We start from the raw sequence: 19,046 nt of genomic DNA, 5'->3' as shown, positions 1-19,046 counted from the left end.
GATGGAAATTCAGCTCCGGATTCAGCAGGCAGCGCTCCAGTGAGACAGGGCTCTGACAGGAAAACCTCTCTGGAGCGGGCACTGCTTCAGTTGAAGAACGAACCTGCTGAACCCCTACCAGAAAGATTCCCCTTGCCCACGAAATCACAGACGTACCTTGGAGCAGCTCCTGCTGCTCGGAGAGGGGCGGGGGGGAACAGAAAGGGAGCTTTGAACAGGGCACTCCAAGATCCGTACTGCAAAAGTATTTAGGGCTACACCGATGCAATACCGGGTCAGTCCCGGTGCGCCGCTGGTGCATTGCCGGCTATACCGGTGCAGTACCGGCAGCCGGCGGGCGAGGGCTCCCGAGCCGCGCTCTCCCCGGAGAGCCCGGTACCGGCGGGGCGGGGGGCGCTGAGCATCTCCCCTAACTCGCGCTCGCCGGGAGCCATCGGCTTCCGTCGGGTCCCGGTGGCTCCCACGGGAGAACCCAGTCCCTGCTGCTGCACACTCCAGGACCCACCTCGGGCAGCTGCTGGCCCCGGGGTGCTCCCGGCGCCCATTGCAGCCCTGGGGCTGCACCAAGTGATGCCCCGGAGAGCCACATCACACACTCACTTCCATCTTCTGGCCCTTTCCTCCAAAACAGCCCCGGGATGCAGATGCTTCACATCCCACGCTGGAGGGGTGAGACAGATCCTTCACCGTGGGGTGAGGATGTTTAGCCCCACAACCCCTAGGTTTCTGGAAGACACTGTCCAGTTTAAGGAAAGCCTTTAAGGCTTTAAAGCCTTACAAAGGCCTTAAAGGGCTTTCCCAGCCCTTCCTTTGCATCTCACACCTCGTGCACTTTCGCTGTGTCACATTTCCACCAAACATTTGCCCAACCAACAAAGCCCTGCCTGGCCTCTCCAGCAGACCCGGCGCTGGTTTGTGCAGAGATTCCCGCTCCATGGAATCCTGCATCTCCCCCCGCCCTCCTGCCCCCAAATAATTCATTCCCTTCCCTGGGGCTGGGGGTCACACAGTGGGGAGAGCCCTGCTGCGTCTTGCAGCCCAATTTGCTATGCATTTCCACACCATTTGCTTCCCTTTCTTTTTCCTGCACTGGAAAGATGCTTGCTGCCCAGGGGTCCCAACTGCTCCAAGATGGTAACGTAACCACAAGCACACACGTATTTATTTATGGCACACACACAGCTTGCAGGAAAACTGCTGCATCCTGAAATGCCCGATCTGGGGGTAGCACGTGCCCCTACAGTTCCCACTGCCACACGATGTGCTCTCTGGTCATCCCATCGCACACACTGCACAGCTCCATCCCACCTGCAGTGCCCAAATGACACAGATCCCTGTGCTTCAGTTGGCTGCTGCCTTAGGAAAACAACCACCATTCACCCACAGCAACATGGCCACAGTGGCCCCAGCTTCATGCTCTGGAGCCGGGCACATCGCATGTACTTGACATCCCCTCGGAACCTCCCAGCGCTGTGATCCTGATCCCTCACCCAGGCAGCCCCGAGCCGGTGGCACAGGAGGGAAGCCCCTGACGTGCTCCTTTTTCCTGTGGGGAGCAGGCAGAAAGACAGAGGTCCCATGGGATGGCCACACTCTCGAGGCCCCTGTGCCTCCCTGGCCACAGCCCATTGCTCTGGGCACCCCAGGGAACAACTGTGTCACCCAGTGCTGGTATAAATCCCAATGGGATGGGCCCTCACTACTGCAGCCCTGCTCAACATGGCCACTCCAAACCCTGCAATGAAAGCCAGAGTCCTAACAGGAAGGTTCGATCCTCAGGTGGACACCTTCCTCCAACAGCAGAGCATGACAGCCCCCTGCTAGCAGCATAGCCCAGGTTACACAGCATTCCTGGGATGTCCAGCATACCTGGGAAGAGCTACAAATCTTGCTCCACTGGATTAGTCCAGGGCTTTGAGCCTGGGGGCTTTTTAGGACTCCAAAGGTTTTCTCCACAACTGCCAAGTTAACTGGCTCCCCTGTCACCTACCTCAGCTGGAGCGGGGAACGTGGCAGCAAGTTATCTACTGCCTGTTCCCAAGTTTCCCCGGGTGGAAGCACAGAACTCAGCCCATCATCGCTCACACGTGGAGCAGCAGCAGCAGCAATGGGCATCTCCCACTGCATCCCCCCAGCAGCAGGAGGCAGAGCTGGGCAGGAAGCACTCACGGACAACTTCAAATCTTTTCATCACTAGAACATCCTGCAATGGCACCGAGGAAGCCGGGCAGTGGGACCAGCACCCCTGGCGTTGGAAAGGGAGGGCAGTGGCACTCACTTGGTCACTGCTGAGCCCAGGAGCAAACGGTCTGAGCCACAATGCAACAACTGACAAGATCCCAACACAGAAACACACGCAGGGTTTGCATCCACTGCCTGTCTGTGTAAACCTCCAAAGCCACGAGTTTGGGCTTTCTAAAGCTCCCATCAATTGGGTTTCTTTCTTTTCCCTTTTCTGAGAAAAAGTGAGATTTTTCGTTTCCCCACACAGCTCCATTAAAGACATCAGATCTCAGGAAACCTGGGATCAGCCTGGGAAAGCAGAGCAGACACAGCCTGGGCTCGGTGTGCTTTGTGTTAGAGGAAACACCCGCTCCGCCTCAGCCGTCACATCCAGCTTTCAAACTACACAAAGTAATGGGCAGCTCCCAGCTGGGGAGAGCCGGCAGGAAGCAGGAGCCCACCACGGCCCATGTGCCCACTGCGACCAGTCCCCATGAACCCCAGGGATGTAATGGGATTTCCAGCCCATGGAGCAGCACAGTCCTTTTCCACAACAGGGTTAAAAGGGGACTTGTGTCCGCGCTGACACAGAGGCATGAAAGAAATATGGGCTGTTGCTGGAGAGGAACTGCTCAGGCTGGCACGAATGGTGGGAATGAAGCTGCTGAAAAAGCCCAAGGCCAGGCACCAGCCGTGAGCACACGCTCCACCCTCAAAGAGACCCCAATGTCAGGCACAGAGGACAGAGTCCCCCTGCTCACACCACCTCTTCCTCCTTGCTCCAGGAAGGGATGAGCTATTCTACTCCTGTATCCTCATGGGAGCTCAGGAATGCCAGCACCCACCCGACGTTACCCAAATAGGTCCTCATCTCCCGGTGGTGCTCATCCCAGCACCAGCATCCAGACCCCGGCCAGCCCCACACACTTGGTATGGCTGGTCCCAGAGCTGCCATGAACGGTGCAGTGCCCGCATGCTGCTTGTGCACACAGAGGGAAGGTCGCCCGTGGGTTTAAGACGCACAGCACACAAAGAGCAGGGCTGATGGAAGGTGAATTAACTCCAAAGGGAAAGCACAGCGCAGGGTTACGTTTCCAAGTCACCTTTGGGTAACAAAATGCTTCCAGCGTTTCTCCTGGTCAGTGAACAGCCGCAGTAATTGCAAAAGGAAAACAATAAAGAGGCACAGTGCACAACCTTCAGACAATTACCTTGCATCGAGCAGCACCCCAGGGACACCCACTGCCCTGCAGACCCCAAGGCAGCCCCACTACGGTACCCAAGCTACTGCTCCCCCTCCATCATGCCGGGGGTCCCCAGCAGTGACATCCTTGCCTCTAGCCTGGAGCTCACAGCACTTGCCTAACCCCGGCATCGCTTACCGGAGACGGCGCTGCCCAGGTTCCACGTGAGGCCCCGCGCGCAGGACACCCCATCGCCATCCACGTCCCGCTCAGCCCAGGGCCACCACAGCCACCGCGACGCCGCCGGCGCACCGGACACTCAGTCCCCCCTGGCTCCGGCACGGTTAACGGCGGGCTGCGGGCCGGCGGCTGCCAACTCCCCGAGGTGCTGACTCATCTTCTTCCATGCACCATATTTCATCGCTCCACGTCCACCGCGCACAACCGCCGGGTAGCAGCTCCTCACGCTGCCTCGCACGCCCCGGTGGCGTGCGGGGCTGCGGCGGGGTCACAGCCGCGGCACGTTCAGCAGCACGGCTCAGTTTGCCACCATAGCCCGATTCACCGGCACGGCTTGGCTCGGTAACACAGCTCCGCTTGCTGGCACCGCTTGCCTCATTAGCCCGGTTCGGCAGAGGGGAAGGAAAATGGGTCAAGCCCCCGTTGTCTTCAAGCCTGGGTCTGACCCGGCGAGATGGTGTTTAGGGGTATCGCCCCCCCCCCCGCGGAAACACGTTTTATTATATTGCAACCCACAACCAGACCCCGAACCAGAGCCACAACCAGACCCCGAACCAGACCCACAACCAGAACCGAACCAGACCCACAACCAGACCCGCAACCAGAACCGAACCAGAGCCACGCCACAGCCGCCTGCTCGGGCTCGGCGGGGACCGGCGGAGACCAGCAGGGACTGCCCGCGACCCCGGGCTGCCCTCCCCAAAGCCGCTCGGTCCCCGGGAGGGACCCTCGGCCGCGGGACCAGAACCCCCCCGGCACAAAGCCCCGGTCCCCCCGCCCCATTGTCCCGCTCCGCCGGCGCGCGCAGGAAGAGGAGGGGTCGCGCGCAGACAATGCCTCCCCCCCTTTTGCCCCCACCGCCACCACCAAACCCCGCCCCCCGCTTCCCATTGGCCGGTGCGGAATTTGGGGAGCCCCCCCCCCCCCAAACTACCCGCCCCCCTCCCTCCCGCTGGCGGGGGGCGCGCACGCGGAGATGATGGGGGGGGCTGCGAGGCGGGAGCGCGCGCGCGTGGCCGCCATCGGGGGCGCGCCCGGGGGCTCCCCTTGTGTGTGTGTGTGCGTGCGGGGCCGGGGCCATGGAGGAGCTGAGCAGCGTGGGAGAGCAGGTCTTCGCCGCCGAGTGCATCCTCAGCAAGCGGCTCCGCAAGGTGGGACCGGCCGCACACCCCCCCCAACCCCGCCGCACCCCCCCACCCCCCCAACGCGCCTCTCGCCATCTCTCTTCTCTCCGCAGGGCAAGCTGGAGTACCTGGTCAAGTGGCGGGGCTGGTCCTCCAAGTGAGCGGGGCTGCGCGGGGGGGGCTGCGCGATCGGTGCGCGGCCGCGGGTGCCGCCCGCCCGGCCGCTTTTGTTCGGGTCGCGCCGCTCCTTTTGTTTACAAATAAGCGCGGCCTCGGCCCGGCCCTCCCGCCGCCGCGTGGGGCTCGGATCGCCCCCAAGCCCCCTCCTCACACCGGGCGGGCCGGGCCGGGAATCCCCCCGTTAGCGGCGAGCCCCGCGCCCCCCGCTGCCACCGGAGCTCCCCTGGGACGCGCGGGGCTCGCCCATCCCCTCGGCGGCGCGGCCGCCCCCTCCCCGACCTGCTTCCCCCGGCCCCTTCTCCCGCGGCGGTACCGGTCCCCGCTGCGGGGATGCTCCGGCCCCAGCAGCGCCGGGCGCACGGAGGGCCCGGCTGTCCTTGGGTGAACTTCCCGGTTCTGGGCCGCTAACGGGGTGGGGGGGGGACCCCAGCCCCTGCTCTCCCCCAGCCCCGGGTCGTGTGTTACAGGCACAACAGCTGGGAGCCCGAGGAGAACATCCTGGACCCAAGACTGCTCCTGGCTTTCCAAAAGAAGTGAGCGAACTCTAAATATTTCTAAGGGAACGATAAAGTCAATTAACTTCTAATTGGCTGCGCGTGCAGTGGAAGTTGTAGAAACAAGAGCCCGGAGCTCGGCCCGTGCCTTTTGTGGCACGGCCCTTTTGTTCACCCCCTGAAATCACAGCCCAGGTCTACCCAGCACGGCTCGGTTTTGCACCCACCCAGGGCTGGGTTTGCACTGGCTGCACAACAGGGACACGATGATGCCACAGAGACCTTTGGCTCCCGGTCCTGGTCCAATGACCGGGACCTCAATGGGGATTGCAGGACTGGGGACTTGGACAGCACAAAGTGCATTCATGGAGGGCACTTGTGAGAGGGAAAGGAGGTAACAGTGGGAGAAAATGGTGTCCTCTGCCCAGAAGCACCAATTGCACAGCAGGGATCAGGCATGGACGTAGGAAGGTAGCCAGCTGGCTGTGGTAATCACTGAGCTGCCAAATATTTTGGCTCCATGTTAATAAAAAATTGTGAAAGTTTATGGTAAGATTTAATTATAATTTGTTTCTGGGTCCATTTTTCAAGAATAGAATCTGGTGGATAATGCAGACAGCATGGTGCTTAACTAGCTGTACGTAGTGCAGCTTAACACTGTCCTTAACCAGAGATACAAAGTGCTGTAGTGCCCTGAAAACACTCTTGCATCGCATCACATCCATGGTCCAACTCTTCTCTTGGCCTGTGCCAGCCCCACAGCGTGCATGATCCAGCTGCCACGTGGGGAAGTTTAACTTCCCAAGGCCCCAGGTTTCCAAGTTCTCAGGGCTCTTTGACTGCACTTGAGCATGGTGTGCCTGTAAGAGCATGGGTTCAAGTGAGTGATATGCTGGGAACCCATAGGATCATGTGTTGGAAAGAGTTAAGGACACTACCCAGGTGCTGGAGTGGGACCTGAACCTTCAGCATCCCCAGCAAGGGAGGGTTTCATGACAGAAGCAAGAGAGGAACCAGGCTGGTTTGGGATGGTTTTTTCTTCCCTGCATTGTCCTCAATCATTGTCTCTTCAGGGAGCACGAGAAAGAAGTGCAGAATCGGAAGAGAGGCAAGAGGCCCAGGGGCAGGCCCAGGAAACATGTGGTGAGTCCCGGTGCTTGTGGAAATCCACAGCCATGATGGTGCTGGAGGGCACCAGCACGTGTCTGTTCACAGCATAGGGTGGTGGCTGCTTGGGCTCCAGAGGGTGGTGAGGGGACAGTGATGCCAGCAGGGGCTTTGGAAACTGCAGTGATGGGTAGGGGGATGAGATTGCCTGCAAGGAGGATGTCCCTTCATCCCTGCAATGGTGGAGAAGGAGACAGAAGAGTTCCCTAGGTCCCACTTGGTATTTAAGCCTGGTTGGCTTTGCCCTGTGCGCTCCCCAACTCTTTCATGGCAGAGGATGAACAGATCAGCCAACATGGAGGAAGAACCTGTATGTGCCCAAGGCACCCAGACAGGCAACGCTAAAGGATTTGCAATGTCCGTAACGGCTCTTCAGGGATTTGTGTTAACTTCCCCTGTCTCCATTGCTTTGCAGGAACCAGAGATGCCTGTAAAAACTAAGTCAAGTAGCTCCTCTTCCTCCACATCCTCCTCTTCCTCCTCCTCTGATGAAGAGGATGAAAGCGACCTGGAAGCAAAGAGAGGTTCCCGCAGCAGAGAGACTCATCCAGTACCACAGAAGAAAGCTCAGATCCTGGTGGCAAAGCCCGAACTGAAGGACAGCTCCAGGAAGAAGCGTGGGCGAAAACCTCTTCCCCCAGAGCAGAAAGCAGCTCGAAGGACCGTGAACCTGACAAAGGTGCTGAAAACATCCCGGAAGGAGGTGGGCAGCAGCAACAAGCTGATGGGGAAGCTGCAGCCCCAGCACGGCACACAGGGCTCGGGCATGGCCCTACTGAAGGACCCACCGGGCACCTTGGCTGGGCTTAGCTCGGGGGGGTCATCAGCAGAAAACCTGCCCAACATGATGAAGAGCGGCTCCACGAGCCCAAACCGAGCCATCAGCTGGCAGAGCTCCATCGTGCACTACATGAACAGGATGTCCCAGAGCCAGAACTCGGGCGAGAGCTCACCCCTGGGCAGGCTGGCGCTCAAGGCGCAGGCAGCCAGTAAAAGCGGCTTAGGGCTGGACTTAAAAATGAGGAACCAGAAAGCATCTGGAGAGCTTGGGCTGAGCACGCAGGGACCCAAGAGTGCCAAGGCTCTGGGTGGCGCTGGAGGGGACCAGAAGTCAGGGTTTGCTGCAGGAAGCCAAGTGCTACACAATGGCAGTAAGATGCCTGCAAGCTCCTCCAGCTCCGGCTCCCAGCCGGCCTCCAGCCAGGAGCTGAATCTCCAGGCTCTAAACCTCCAGAGTGTCAAAAATGGGCCGAACGTGGCCGGTGGGAGCAGCGTCCCCCGTCACCTCTGCACTGCCATGTCCAAAGGCGCCGGTGGTGGCACAGCTGCAAGTGCAGGTGCCGGCGGTGTGAAAGGCAGCACAGCGGGTGCTGGGTTGAATGCTGCCAGCTCGGGCTCGGGGGGGGACAGCAGCAAGAGCAAGAAGCAAACACACCGGGCAGGAGACAGGGACTTGGCCAAAGGCGGTGCAGCCGGCACGCAGGATGGGCACGCGGCTGCGGAGAGCCGCAAGCCAGCAGCGCTCTCCGAAATGAGCACAGGTGATGAGACCAGCTCGGATTCGGACCGGGATTCGGCTTCCTTCCCGGGAGTGGGTCAGAACATGTCTGTCTCCATCCAGACCAATCAGGACTGGAAACCCACCCGCAGCCTGATCGAGCACGTCTTTGTCACCGATGTCACCGCCAACCTGATCACGGTGACAGTCAAGGAATCCCCCACCAGCGTTGGGTTTTTCAACCTACGGCAATACTGAGCCCAGGAGCATGAGAGGAGGAAGAGGGTCCTTCAGCCTCTCCCTCCACTTTGCCCAGCTCTTCCATCAGGGTTTTTCTTTCTTCGAGTGAATGCAGAGACCTGCTGGGACTCATGTCCAGAGAAGCTTGAGAGAGACGCAGTGAAACCTGCTCAGAACTGCCAGCGGGTCCATGGATCCCTCCCGGCTTTTCCCCATCCTCGTCTGGAGCAGCATCCGGAGCAGAGGCAGCTGATGCTGTTCTCCTGGAGCAGGGGCACTGGTGCTACCGGGGCTGCCAGGCTGGCAAGTTTTGAGCCAGGCTTCACTGAATGTGGGTTCCTTTGCTTTAGACCTTGAAACAGCTGCTGCCAAGGTCTGCAGCTCCCCAGCAGCAGGAGGCGGGCCAGGCTTCTACTCAGGAGAGCAAGAGGAGATCCTTTTCTTTCCTCTGGGCTCCCCACGTGTCTGCCCCTGCACCGTGGCGAGCCGCAGGTCAACCCAAACGAGGCGGCCGCTGCTCCCAGCCCTGGGGCCAGCTGCATGCGGGGGTTTTTCAGGGTACGCTCAGCCCAGCCACCCCCCTGGGCCAGGTCACTTCCAATGATGCAGTCCACGACGTTCCTGTTGTGGTTTCCAGCTGATAGGGAAATATTGTTTACATTTTTTAATAAGGAAAAATCCTGGTTTTGTCTTTGAGGGAGAGGAATAAACCCCGTCGAGGGAAGGCTGAAGCCCAGGTGCCACCGGCGGCGGGTGTCAAAGGAGCCTCTTTCAGAGCAAGGGATGCTGTTAGCAGGTACCTCTTTACTGCCTGCGGTCCTACCTTGGGAGCCAGAGAGCTGCTGATTTCTTCACAGTGACTTGATGGCAGAGGAGCTGTTTGAGGAGCTCTGCACAGGTGGGTTGGAGCAGGTGGAAGGGGAAGGAAAGGAGAAAGGGCAGGGAACAGGCAGTAGGTACCTGAGGCCGTTGTTCCCCAAGGAGGTGGAGACCCTGCAGCAGCCATTCACCTTTGTCTTGCCATCCTGTGCCAGCAGCTGGGTATTCATTTTGGCTCATGATTGCAACCAATAATGGCTTTTTATGGAGGTTTTTTTTCCCTACTGTAGATTCCTCTTACGAGCCAAAATTAGCAGCAGTAATTCAGGCAGAGTTTAGTAGCACTCAAGGTCATTTTTGTTCTGCTATGGCTGAACTCTGTTCTCAGAGGAGATAAAAAGCCTGAACAAGGTTAGGAGGTGCCTCCAGAGGGCTTCCCACCAGCATCAGGGCTCCCCACGTGCTCGGGGCATCTTGCTTTGGCACAGGCAGGGACATTCACAGGGTCATCACATACAGGAGTGCAGAGAAGAATGGACCAAACTGCAGGTACAGGTAATCCTGCCACCACACACACTGCAGTTGCATTTGCTGCTGGTGGAACTGCAATTCTCAGGTGAAATGAAAATGCCAGCACTGGCTGGATGTGCTGCCTGGATCTTCAAGAGATGGATGGTTGCATGGATGGATGGAGGAACGGTACCAAGCAGTGGCCACAGCCTTTGCTGGATCAGCCTCCAGTGCTCCACAGTCACTGTCCCTTAGCTTTTGTATTCAATCCCCAGATGTCCTGTTGGTTATGGCTTTGAAGTTGTGTTACAGTGCCAGGGATCTGTCAGGAATGTGTGCAGTCGCTGTGCCGTGCGTTGCTCTGCAAGGCAAGGGGCCAAGGGGAGAGGAGGGAGCATTGTCCATGGAGGAAGCTCCCAAGGATGGAGCTGTCCATGGAAGAGGCTCCCAAGGATGGAGTTTCCATTGAGCTCCACAATGCCAAAATGTCACAGTCTGTGCTGTCGACCTTCTAGTCTTTAACTTTGCCAAACGAGCTACCATTGCTTTGAAGAGTCCAAGGAAGCGTTAACCTGCATCAGCAGAACCAGGTGCTCCAGCATGGTCTCTGCTGGGTGGGCTTTTGTGTTCAGGATACGAGTGCTTTTGGAGAAGAATCGAGTAATCTGGGAGCACGGGGTGACGCTCTTACCCACACACCAAATGTTTGCTACTTGGCCTTTGCAAATCCAAACTGAACAATGATGTGCCTTTCGGACCGTCCTTATCTCAGCCTGGTCTGTGACACCGGTCCCACAACAGGTTTGTGCCTATGCAAAGTGAGATGATCACAGGGTCCTAGGGACAGTGGTGCCCCACTCCCAGTGAGATGCCCAGAGGTGGGGCATGCTCACCAAGAGCAATAGAACATGGGGCTGATGTCCCCAGTAGTGAAGAAGCATCTGTAGATGCTCCATGAAGGGGTCAGGCACCGAGCATCCATGGAGGAGCTGTGATAGTGGGTGCTGTGCTGGCTGCACACTGGCTCCAAGGTGCTCACCTGCATTTCCTGGTGTGGGAAATGGTGTGGTCCTGCCTTCTGCATGGGCAAAGGGTGGCTGGTCCTGGGCTTGTACCCAGGGGAACATCCCAACAGCGAGCAGCTTTCCTCTGTCACCCACCCTTCCCCAGCGTGTCCCCTCCCATAGCAGCAGGACTCTGCTGTCGCCGCTTGCTATTGTGCCTTTTACTCACCAGCAGTTCGATTCCAAAGGTCTAAGGATGGTGAACATGATAATCCAGACGGTTTTCCGACCTTCGCCTCCTCCCACGTTCTTCCCCAGCCCCTCCTGGCCTCATGTCTCAGGCTCCCGGCTTGCCCAGCGGTGCTGCTGTGTCTGAACGCTGGAGTTTGCCTCTCAAAGGCACATTATGTGAGTGATTTACTGTAACCTTTTGTGGCCAGGGGTTGAAAGCTGCTGCAGACCCTGTTCACCATTCTGACCATTAGTATTCAAGGTCTACCTTATTTTTCCTTTCCTCTCTACCCCGCCCCCCCCCCATTTTAAGTTTGCTGCTATGGGTTGGAGCGCTCAGCCATGTGTCACACAGCCAATTAAAGGTTTGTCACTTGTCATTTTCTAAGGGCTTTCCGATGTGGAAAGTCCTGCAGTATTTGTGTATTGAATGGATATTTTCTCCAGGCATAATCTGGTTAAGCAGACTTGTTGTTTTCCGTTGGACTGGAAGAGGTGGCCAATTCAGCCATCTTCCCTAGAAACTTAGTCTATTTTTATATATATATTTTGTACCAAAAAAACCCTGGAGCTTGTGGAAGGATGGAGATGGTTTAGAGGGTTCAGTTTGTGTGGAGCTCCTGGGCTGGGTGTGAAGGATCCAGAGCCAGCAAGAAGGTTTTTACGGAAAGAAATTGAGGAATGGGTGAAAACAAACAATTGTTCTTGTAACTTGTGCCAGTCACTGCTCTGATTTGTACGTTTTAATTAAAGGGAGAGCCAAATCACTCCTGTATGACACTTATAATTGCTTTAAACTACAGCTGTTTGTTTGCTTTTCTTTCCAGAGAACAAAAGTTGGAGATGTTATTACCCTGGGAAAGGGAAAGGGCTCTGTGGAGCGGGATGGGTGTGGGGCTGCTGTGGTCACTGCTCCAGGCCAAAGACCCCCAACGGGGCTGCCATTGCCTTGAGACACCCGCATCCCCCGGGGAGCCATGCTCCGCGAGGCAGACGGGAATCGGGGACACCCCCTATGCTTCCATTCCCGGGTTCCCCCTCCGCAGCCCAGCTCTTACCGGGCGGTGATGAACGCTCCGTCGGGCTCCGCTGCATCTGGAGCTGCGCCCAGCACGGGGGCGGGGGGGCACCCGGTCACCCCCCACCTGCGGGACCGGGGCCGGCCCGGTGAGGGCGCTGCGCGGCCACAGGAGGCTCCGGGTCTCGCCGTCGAGGCCAACGTCGGGGGAGAGGGGAGCCCTGGGGGAGGCGCGGGGCCGCCCCGGCACGGGGGGAGTCCGCTCCTGCGGGCGCGTCCGGGGGCTCCACCAGCCGGTGCCCCCTCCCTCCCCGCCGGGGCCCCGTGTGAGAGCCCTCCCGCGGGGCCGGGAGAAAGGCGCCATTGTCCAGCCCTTCTCCCGCTCCTCCGCGACGCTCACTTTCCGCGCCCAGCCGCTGACAGCTCCCACGGTGCCGGGTCCGCTCCTTGCGCCGCCGGAGCAGAAAAAGGAGGTTAATGAGGACACGGCTTAACCCCCACCGAGCCCGCTCCCCTCCGCGGCACATTTGAATACAAAGGCCGGGCCCGCCGCACCCGCGCCCCGTCGGAAGGGCAGAGCGGCGGCCCCGGGCCCCGGCCGCCTTTGCCCGCGGTGCAGCGGTAGCGCCGGGGCTGTGCCCAGCACCGCAAGACCCGCGGGAGTGACCCAGGCCCCCATCCCCGCCCAATCTGGTCCCGGCCCCCCCTGTGCCCCGGGGAAGGCAGGGGCCGCCCGCCCCATCGGGCCCCACCACACGACGGTCCCAAGGCCCCCCTCTCGCCCCAGGGCCACAAAGGGAAGACAAACACGTTTCTATTTACAAAGTATATATTTAAACTCACATAAAAAGCAGGTCTCATACGGACATTCACAGCTGGCAGAAGACACGTAGTTAAGCTTCACTTCAGAGACTGAGATTTAGCCAAATCGGGTTTTTATACAAGTCTTAGATTTAAATAGTTCACGCACACACGTCCCCACGCACACACACTCAGTATATACGTTGCTATATACATACACACATATACACCCACATGTACGTTTTGCCCCATATACACGTGTGTCGCGACGCACACGCACAGGCAAGATGGAGCCATGTCTTGGCCGGGCAGAAGGGCAGCTCTGGGCTCTTCTGCAAGGGGAGGAATCCTCCAGCCTCAGACATGGCAGTGGGAGGAGGGGCAGCTCAGTCCCATCACCATCCCTCCAACAAGACACGTGTCCCTTGTGAGCTGCCCCAGCACCAGCACCAAAACGAGCACATTGGTTCTTAGTACAATCAGTTTAAAATCTCAGTTTTTACAAAATATGCCTTAAAAAAGGGAACAAAACAAAACCTAAAAAAAAAAAAACAACATAGAACTCAGAGACATCCTCCCTCTGCACAGCCAATTCAGCATTCTCCCACTAGACCATCCAACAGAGATCTCACAAGAAGGCAACCAAGCAAGATGGACCCAAAAGCAAAGGACTGCTCCTCTTCCCAGCCCTTTCCTGGCCCATCAGGCTCCCTGTGCTGTCACCCCATAGAGCTCTGCACCAAGAACCTTCCGGAGCTCAGCTGGGGCAGTGATGAGGAGGGACAAGGGTGACCTGACCCAACATCAACTTGTGCTTTCCAACCCTGAGCGATGCTCGGAGCAAGGACAGGGACACCCGCTGCACCTCAACCAAAATCACAGCACGGGCCAGGGTCCTGCTCCCCATCCAGGCCAGACTGCAATCGAGCCAGGTGAGCAGGAGGGAGCGGAGCAGGGGATGCAGCCCCCTGATCCCCACATGGCCACCACTCAACCTGGCCAGGCAGGCACCCAGCGCCACAAACCCTGCCGCAGTCTGGGGAGAAAACCAGCCTGGTCTGGGAAGCCTGGAGAAAACAGAGGCAAAGGAACCAGAGCCAGGCCCGGAGTCAGCTGCGCACGCACGGGAATATTTCGCCTCTCGGCTATTGTTTAACCAGCATAAGAAAAGGGAAATATTTATTGTCTCTGAATGCATAAAGGTGGCTCTGGGATTTGTCAGAGATGTGGGTATTATAACACACTTGAACTGGAGCCTTCCAGCAGTCTGCAGTGAACTGTGTTTGGGAATAAAAACCAAGAAACATTAAAATCATCCACTTCCTATAATGGGATAAAGCATTTAAATACGGGCAGCGACATGCTACCCTCCCCAGCCCCTCCGGCATGCCAGGAATGTAAACAGAGGGGGTCTGGGGTTTCTTTTTTGAATTGGGTGGGGGAACAGAATCAAGCGACCAGACAAAATGAAAACAGATTCTCAGCTCAGTCCCATCTCCCACAACTGCTACGACAACTCTATTAAAGTGCATTTCAGTACCACCCCGCTCCGGAACCTCACACACAGGAACCTCCTCTGCCTTGGCAAGAAAAGGTGATTCAAGTTAATACTCTGCTAGAACAGTTTGAGCCTTTTTATGGATTTCTGCTTTTCCCCACCCAGACTTTTAGCAACATCCCTTTATTTTTTTCTCTCTCCATCAGCCTGGAAACGCCCCCTCCCCAACAATACTGGAAATTCAAGTGCTTACTTCAGCTGTCACGGCAACAGTTCTGGACACAGCACACACTTGATTGTACAAGCAACACCTTATATCACAATCAAGAAACCAGGGCACTCCGCCCTCGGAGGGAGCAACACGTCCCCCTGCACCATCCATAGCATCACATGAAAAAAGAAGAGCTTAAAAAAAACCAACCCAGGACATAATTCGCTATGAACATGGTTATGTACACGGGCTCCTGCGAGAGAGGCGTGAACTCCGTTAGTTCTCAGTTTTATTGTCCTTTCTAAGAGCAACTGAGCAGTCACCGTTGTCTCCATTTAAATAAAACAACTCAGAGTTGAAATATATATAGATATATATATATAAGCATTTTTTCTTAAATAACATATTTACATCTAATAGAAAATATAACTCTAGAGATAATCTTTCCAACGAAATGTAAGACGTAAAAAAACCCAAAAGAATAAAGAAGGAGTTAATGAATTTAGGACAGTTTCTAAATCCTCTCCAAGACAAAAAAAAAAAAAAAAAAAAAAAAGAAAATTAAAAAGAAAAAAAAAAAAAAAAAGGCCCACCAAGCTCTACCCAAGCTTTTGTCTGGATCTGACCAAAGAAAACCCCAGCACCACCTCCAACAAATTCATCGCTTCTCCTTAAAGAATCCTTGGTCCGTGCTGCTCTCCTTGATGGTGACGGTCAAAAAGTTAGAGGTCACATCAGTTACCACCACCTTCTCCAGATTGTTGAGCGAGGGGCTCCAGGACTCCTCCTCAGGGTCCCCCAGGATCCTGGAGACGGGGATCCTGGCGATGAGGGAGGGCCGCCCCGCCTGGCCCCCCATGCCATCACGGTACAGGCTGCCCACGGCACCCGGACTCACCGCGCTGTGCAGGAGCTTGGGCCCGCCGGGGTCCAGCCCTCCCTGCCCCTTGGGGTCCAGAAAGTCCGCGCGGTGCTTGGCCAGCCGCGGGGGGTAGCTCTCGGCGGTGCCCAGCTTGGTGCCCACCTCGGCTCGGTTGGGGCCGGGCAAGGTGCCAGGGAGGTCGGGGTCCTGCCGCCGGGCCAGCTGGATGACGCTGTGTCCCGAGCTGAACTTGGCTCCTGCTGCTGCCTCCTCCATCTTCCTGGCCTTCAGGTAGTCCCCCACCTTGTCCCCCGGATCCCCCAGTTTCCTCTTGGAAGCATCCAGAGTCTCTGCCAGGTCCTTGTAAAGCTCCTTCCTGGGCTTTGGGCCTCTCTTTTTGGGGATCTCCCCGGGTTTCTCTTCCACGCGGATCACCCGGTCCCGGATGCCGTCTCCCTTTGGGGTGCTGGTGCCGGAGCTGCCCTGCGGAGCCAAGGCTATGTTTCTCAGTCCTTCCCTAGCGCGGGACGTGGAGCCCAGCTCCTGGGGGGACCTGCCGGGATAAGGCACCCGGATCCCTCTGGAAGAATCGCTGCGGAATTCATAGGTTTTGGCTTTTGCTTTCGCCTGGGCCTGCAAAGGAGATAAATCAACGGGTGACTTTATTATCCTGCCATCCGGCTGTGTAATTACAACTTACAAGACAAGAGGCTGCCTTTGGAGAGGAGGACCCTCCACGGGGGCTGAGGGGATCCCACTCCCCATCGTGGCACGCCGCCGGCACACGCGGGGCTCCAACCTCCTTACCTTCAGCAGGAAGGTTTTGGGCTTGGGGCCTCGCTTTTTGGGCCCATAGAGCTCCATTTCTCTCTCCCTAGAGGTGTTAAAAAAAACAAAGCTTCAATTCAGCATAGCTACAAGACAGCAACATATTTACAAGCGCAAGGGCTGCAGCGAGCAAAAGGCCTTGTACCTCTCCTCGAAGGCTGCGAGCAGACGGGCGTCCAAGATGTTCTCCTCGGGCTCCCAAGTGCTGTACCTGCGCAGGCAGTGCAGGGAGAGGGGCATAAATAAATCAAATTGAAAATACGGGGTATAAATAAGGAGCCACCCCCCCCCCGCAGCCCTCGGACCCGGACTTACTTCTGCGACCAGCCCTTCCATTTGACCAGATACTCCATCCGCCCCTGCGGATGCAGACAGAGAGGTGAGGGGAACGAAACGAACCCGCACGGAGGCAAAACGGCGACGGGCGCCCGCAACAAAGCTCCCGCCCGCGGCTCCACGCGTGGGGCGGGAGGGAGGGGACGGGCGGAGCGGGGCGGGAGGCGGAGGGGAAAGGGGGAGCGCGACGGAGAGATGCGCGGCTGCTGAGAATCAGGAAGGCGCGGAGGGCGGCAGCGGGGCCGCCCGGGCATGCGGCGCGGAGAAAGAGCCGCCCCCAGCGGGCGCCCAGCCGCGAGCGGGCCGCGGCGGCGGGGCCGGGGGCCGGGGGGCTCGCGGTGCGGGGCGCGGGGGTGCCCCGCGGCGGCGGGGGGAGGCACCTACTTTGCGGATGCGGCGCTTGAGCAGGGCCTCGGCCGCGAAGACGCGCTCCCCGACGGCCGAGAGCTCCATGTTTACGCGGCCGCTCGCAGCACACAGGCAGCCGCCAGCGCAGCCCAGACCATAATACTCCGCCCGCTGACGTCAGCGCCGCGGCCGCCCGCCCCCCCGGTCCCCCCCGCACTTGTTGCTGCCGGAGCCGGGTGGAATATTCCGCCCGCACCGCATTGGCTGGCGCCGCGGCCCCGCCCCCCGACGTGAGCCGCGTCCCGATGAGCGCGGGGCGGGGCCGGCGGCGGGGGCGCGCGGGGAGGGCGGGGCGGGGCGGAGGACACGCCCCCTTCCCCCGCGCGGGAGGGACACGCCCCCCCCCCGCCGCGCCGCTCCCGAGGACCGGGGGGGGGCAACCCCGGTGTGGGGAAGAGGATCCGGGATGGGGGGGGGGGGAGTGGAGCACAAAGACACAGCCCCCACCCCCCGCGCCCCATCCCCGCCAGAGAGAGGAGGCGCTGCCGCTGCCCCCCGCAGACCCAGCGCGGGCCGGGACGCGGATGGGGCAGACCGGACCGGGACACGCGCACACCGTGGGCCGCCCCTCTGCGCCCTGCGGGGTGCGGACAAAGGGGACGGTGTCAGGGGTGGGAGCGCTCCCGCACAACCCACCCTGCCCGGGAGCGGCGGCGAGTATCCGTGCACGGCGAGAGCAGACAGCACCGGCAGAGCGGGGATCAGACGAGCCCGGTTTCTCCGCCCCTGTTCCGCTCCCCTGGAAGCCGAGGGTGCACGGGGGCCAGCGGAGAAAACAGCCCCACAAGGGATCCGGTGTCGCCCCCCTCGCCGTGTTACCCCTCAGCAAAATGAGATGGGGGAGCGGGTGCCAACGAGGGGCAGGCAGCTGGTACCGGGACCTGCCTACTCCCCCTTCCGCCTCCTCCCCTCGCCCTACCGCGTCCCGCCCGCGAGCCGTCCCTGTCTCCCACCGCGAATCCGTCCCCGAGGAGGCCACGGGAATCCGAGACACGCGTGTCAGAGCCGCAGGGAACGGGTCCAGCCTCTGGGAGAGCAGAAGCCCCAAGCGACCTTTTCCCCGCCCGAAGCCAGGCAAGATCCCGAACTGGGGGATGCTCCGGAGAGCCCCGGTCAGCCGAGGGGCACAGTTCCCGCTCCTGGGGCTGTCCCGTGCGTGGGACCCGCAGTACCAAGGCCCGGTGCAGAGCGGGCTTCAGCCACCGTCCCCACGCAGGATGGGGCCAGGTGAAGTCTCTTCTAAGCCAGTCACACACCTTCCCCGCGGACCTCCTCCGTTAAGCACCACGAAGCCGTCGCGCTCACGCGTGGGAGATCCCACGGTGAGCATGGCCCCTAGGATCCGGTTGTTCCTGTTTCCCCGTAATGAGACCGTGGCTCCCCCAGCCCGGGGCTCTGCTTTGGAGGAGTTTTGCCGCGGGGGGGGACGCCGAGTCACTCGTGGCTGTGGGACCACATACTCTGTCAGCCTGCCTAGTGCAGGGGCTGCGGAGCATTTGCCTTCCGCCGGCCTGAGACCCCACCGGGAGAAAACACCGGCACCGGGGTACACCGGGACCGGCAGCGGGGACCGGCAGGCACCGGCGTTGTCCCCATCCCGAGGATCATTGTGTCCTGGAGCTCCTGCCCGGTCCCGCCACACCAGCAGCCGTGGACCTCCAATGGAGTCACGGAAACTGCGGTTCCCTTGCGTTGGGGGGGACCCGGGTGGGAGCCTCCACGGGGTACTCGCGGGGCTCAGAGCCTGCCCTCCCGCCGCCGCTGGCGGAGCTGAAGCCGCATCCACCGGAGGAGGGTGTCCATCCCCCACCGCGTTTCGCCCGGCGCGGCGCTGGTGCGGGGGGGGTGCTTCCTGCCGAGCGACGTCCCGGGGAGATTTTCGTTAATATCGAATTAATCGTTATTAATTAAGGTCGGTCGGGGAGCGTCTGGTGAATGGGCGGAGACGCGGCGGCCGAGTCCCGATACCGGGATGATGCCACGCAGAAAAGCGATATGGTGGCAACGGCAGGGAGGCCCTGCCCGAGGGGTGCGGATAGTCTTCCTGTGCCGAACGGTGCCCGTGCCGCAGCCTTGTCCTCTGCTCGGGGATCCCGAGGCGGCAGCGCCCATCCCCGCGGCCGTGGGGTGCCGCAGCCCGTGGAAACGGGTGCTTGCCCGCCACCTTCGT

At 59.3% G+C, this 19,046-nt stretch overlaps 3 protein-coding genes across 6 annotated transcripts in view; 1 reads left to right on the top strand and 2 right to left on the bottom strand.

Moving 5' to 3' along the window:
- The window catches only part of RBFOX3 (RNA binding fox-1 homolog 3), a 136,888-nt gene extending 133,064 nt beyond the window's left edge, over positions 1 to 3,824 (bottom strand). Inside the window, exon 1 of the mRNA XM_062624394.1 lies at positions 3,606 to 3,824. The gene's annotated coding sequence lies outside the window, so the exon portion shown is untranslated. The remainder of the gene's footprint in view (positions 1 to 3,605) is intronic.
- Positions 3,825 to 4,639: 815 nt separating this feature from the next.
- Positions 4,640 to 10,101, top strand: CBX2 (chromobox 2). Of its 2 annotated transcripts, none has more exons than XM_062624382.1 (5): positions 4,640 to 4,798; positions 4,885 to 4,928; positions 5,419 to 5,484; positions 6,519 to 6,585; positions 6,989 to 10,101. In XM_062624382.1, the coding sequence occupies exons 1-5, from the start codon at positions 4,727 to 4,729 to the stop codon at positions 8,366 to 8,368; spliced, it is 1,629 nt and encodes a 542-aa protein (XP_062480366.1). In that variant the 5' UTR covers positions 4,640 to 4,726; the 3' UTR covers positions 8,369 to 10,101. The 2 variants fall into 2 exon arrangements, with proteins under 2 accessions (XP_062480366.1, XP_062480365.1); XM_062624381.1 differs by having other exon boundaries at positions 4,642 to 4,798; positions 6,519 to 6,588; positions 7,028 to 10,101.
- A 2,642-nt stretch (positions 10,102 to 12,743) lies between these two features.
- Positions 12,744 to 17,003, bottom strand: CBX8 (chromobox 8). 3 transcript variants are annotated; one of them, XM_062624378.1, is made up of 5 exons: positions 16,853 to 17,003; positions 16,448 to 16,491; positions 16,278 to 16,343; positions 16,112 to 16,202; positions 12,744 to 15,937 (listed from the first exon to the last, which is right to left on the bottom strand). In XM_062624378.1, exons 1-5 carry the CDS (start codon positions 16,919 to 16,921, stop codon positions 15,101 to 15,103), a joined length of 1,107 nt encoding a protein of 368 aa, XP_062480362.1. In that variant the 5' UTR covers positions 16,922 to 17,003; the 3' UTR covers positions 12,744 to 15,100. The 3 variants fall into 3 exon arrangements, with proteins under 3 accessions (XP_062480362.1, XP_062480363.1, XP_062480364.1); XM_062624379.1 differs by having other exon boundaries at positions 16,112 to 16,178; positions 16,853 to 17,001; XM_062624380.1 differs by lacking the exons at positions 16,112 to 16,202; positions 16,278 to 16,343; positions 16,448 to 16,491.
- Between the last annotated feature and the right edge of the window lie 2,043 nt (positions 17,004 to 19,046).

The sequence above is a fragment of the Pezoporus occidentalis genome, unplaced genomic scaffold, assembly GCF_034315485.1.
Source record: "Pezoporus occidentalis ecotype Australia unplaced genomic scaffold, CSIRO_AGI_Poc_V1 ctg266, whole genome shotgun sequence".
NCBI lineage: Eukaryota > Metazoa > Chordata > Aves > Psittaciformes > Psittacidae > Pezoporus > Pezoporus occidentalis.
This window is presented reverse-complemented; position numbering and strand designations above follow the sequence as displayed.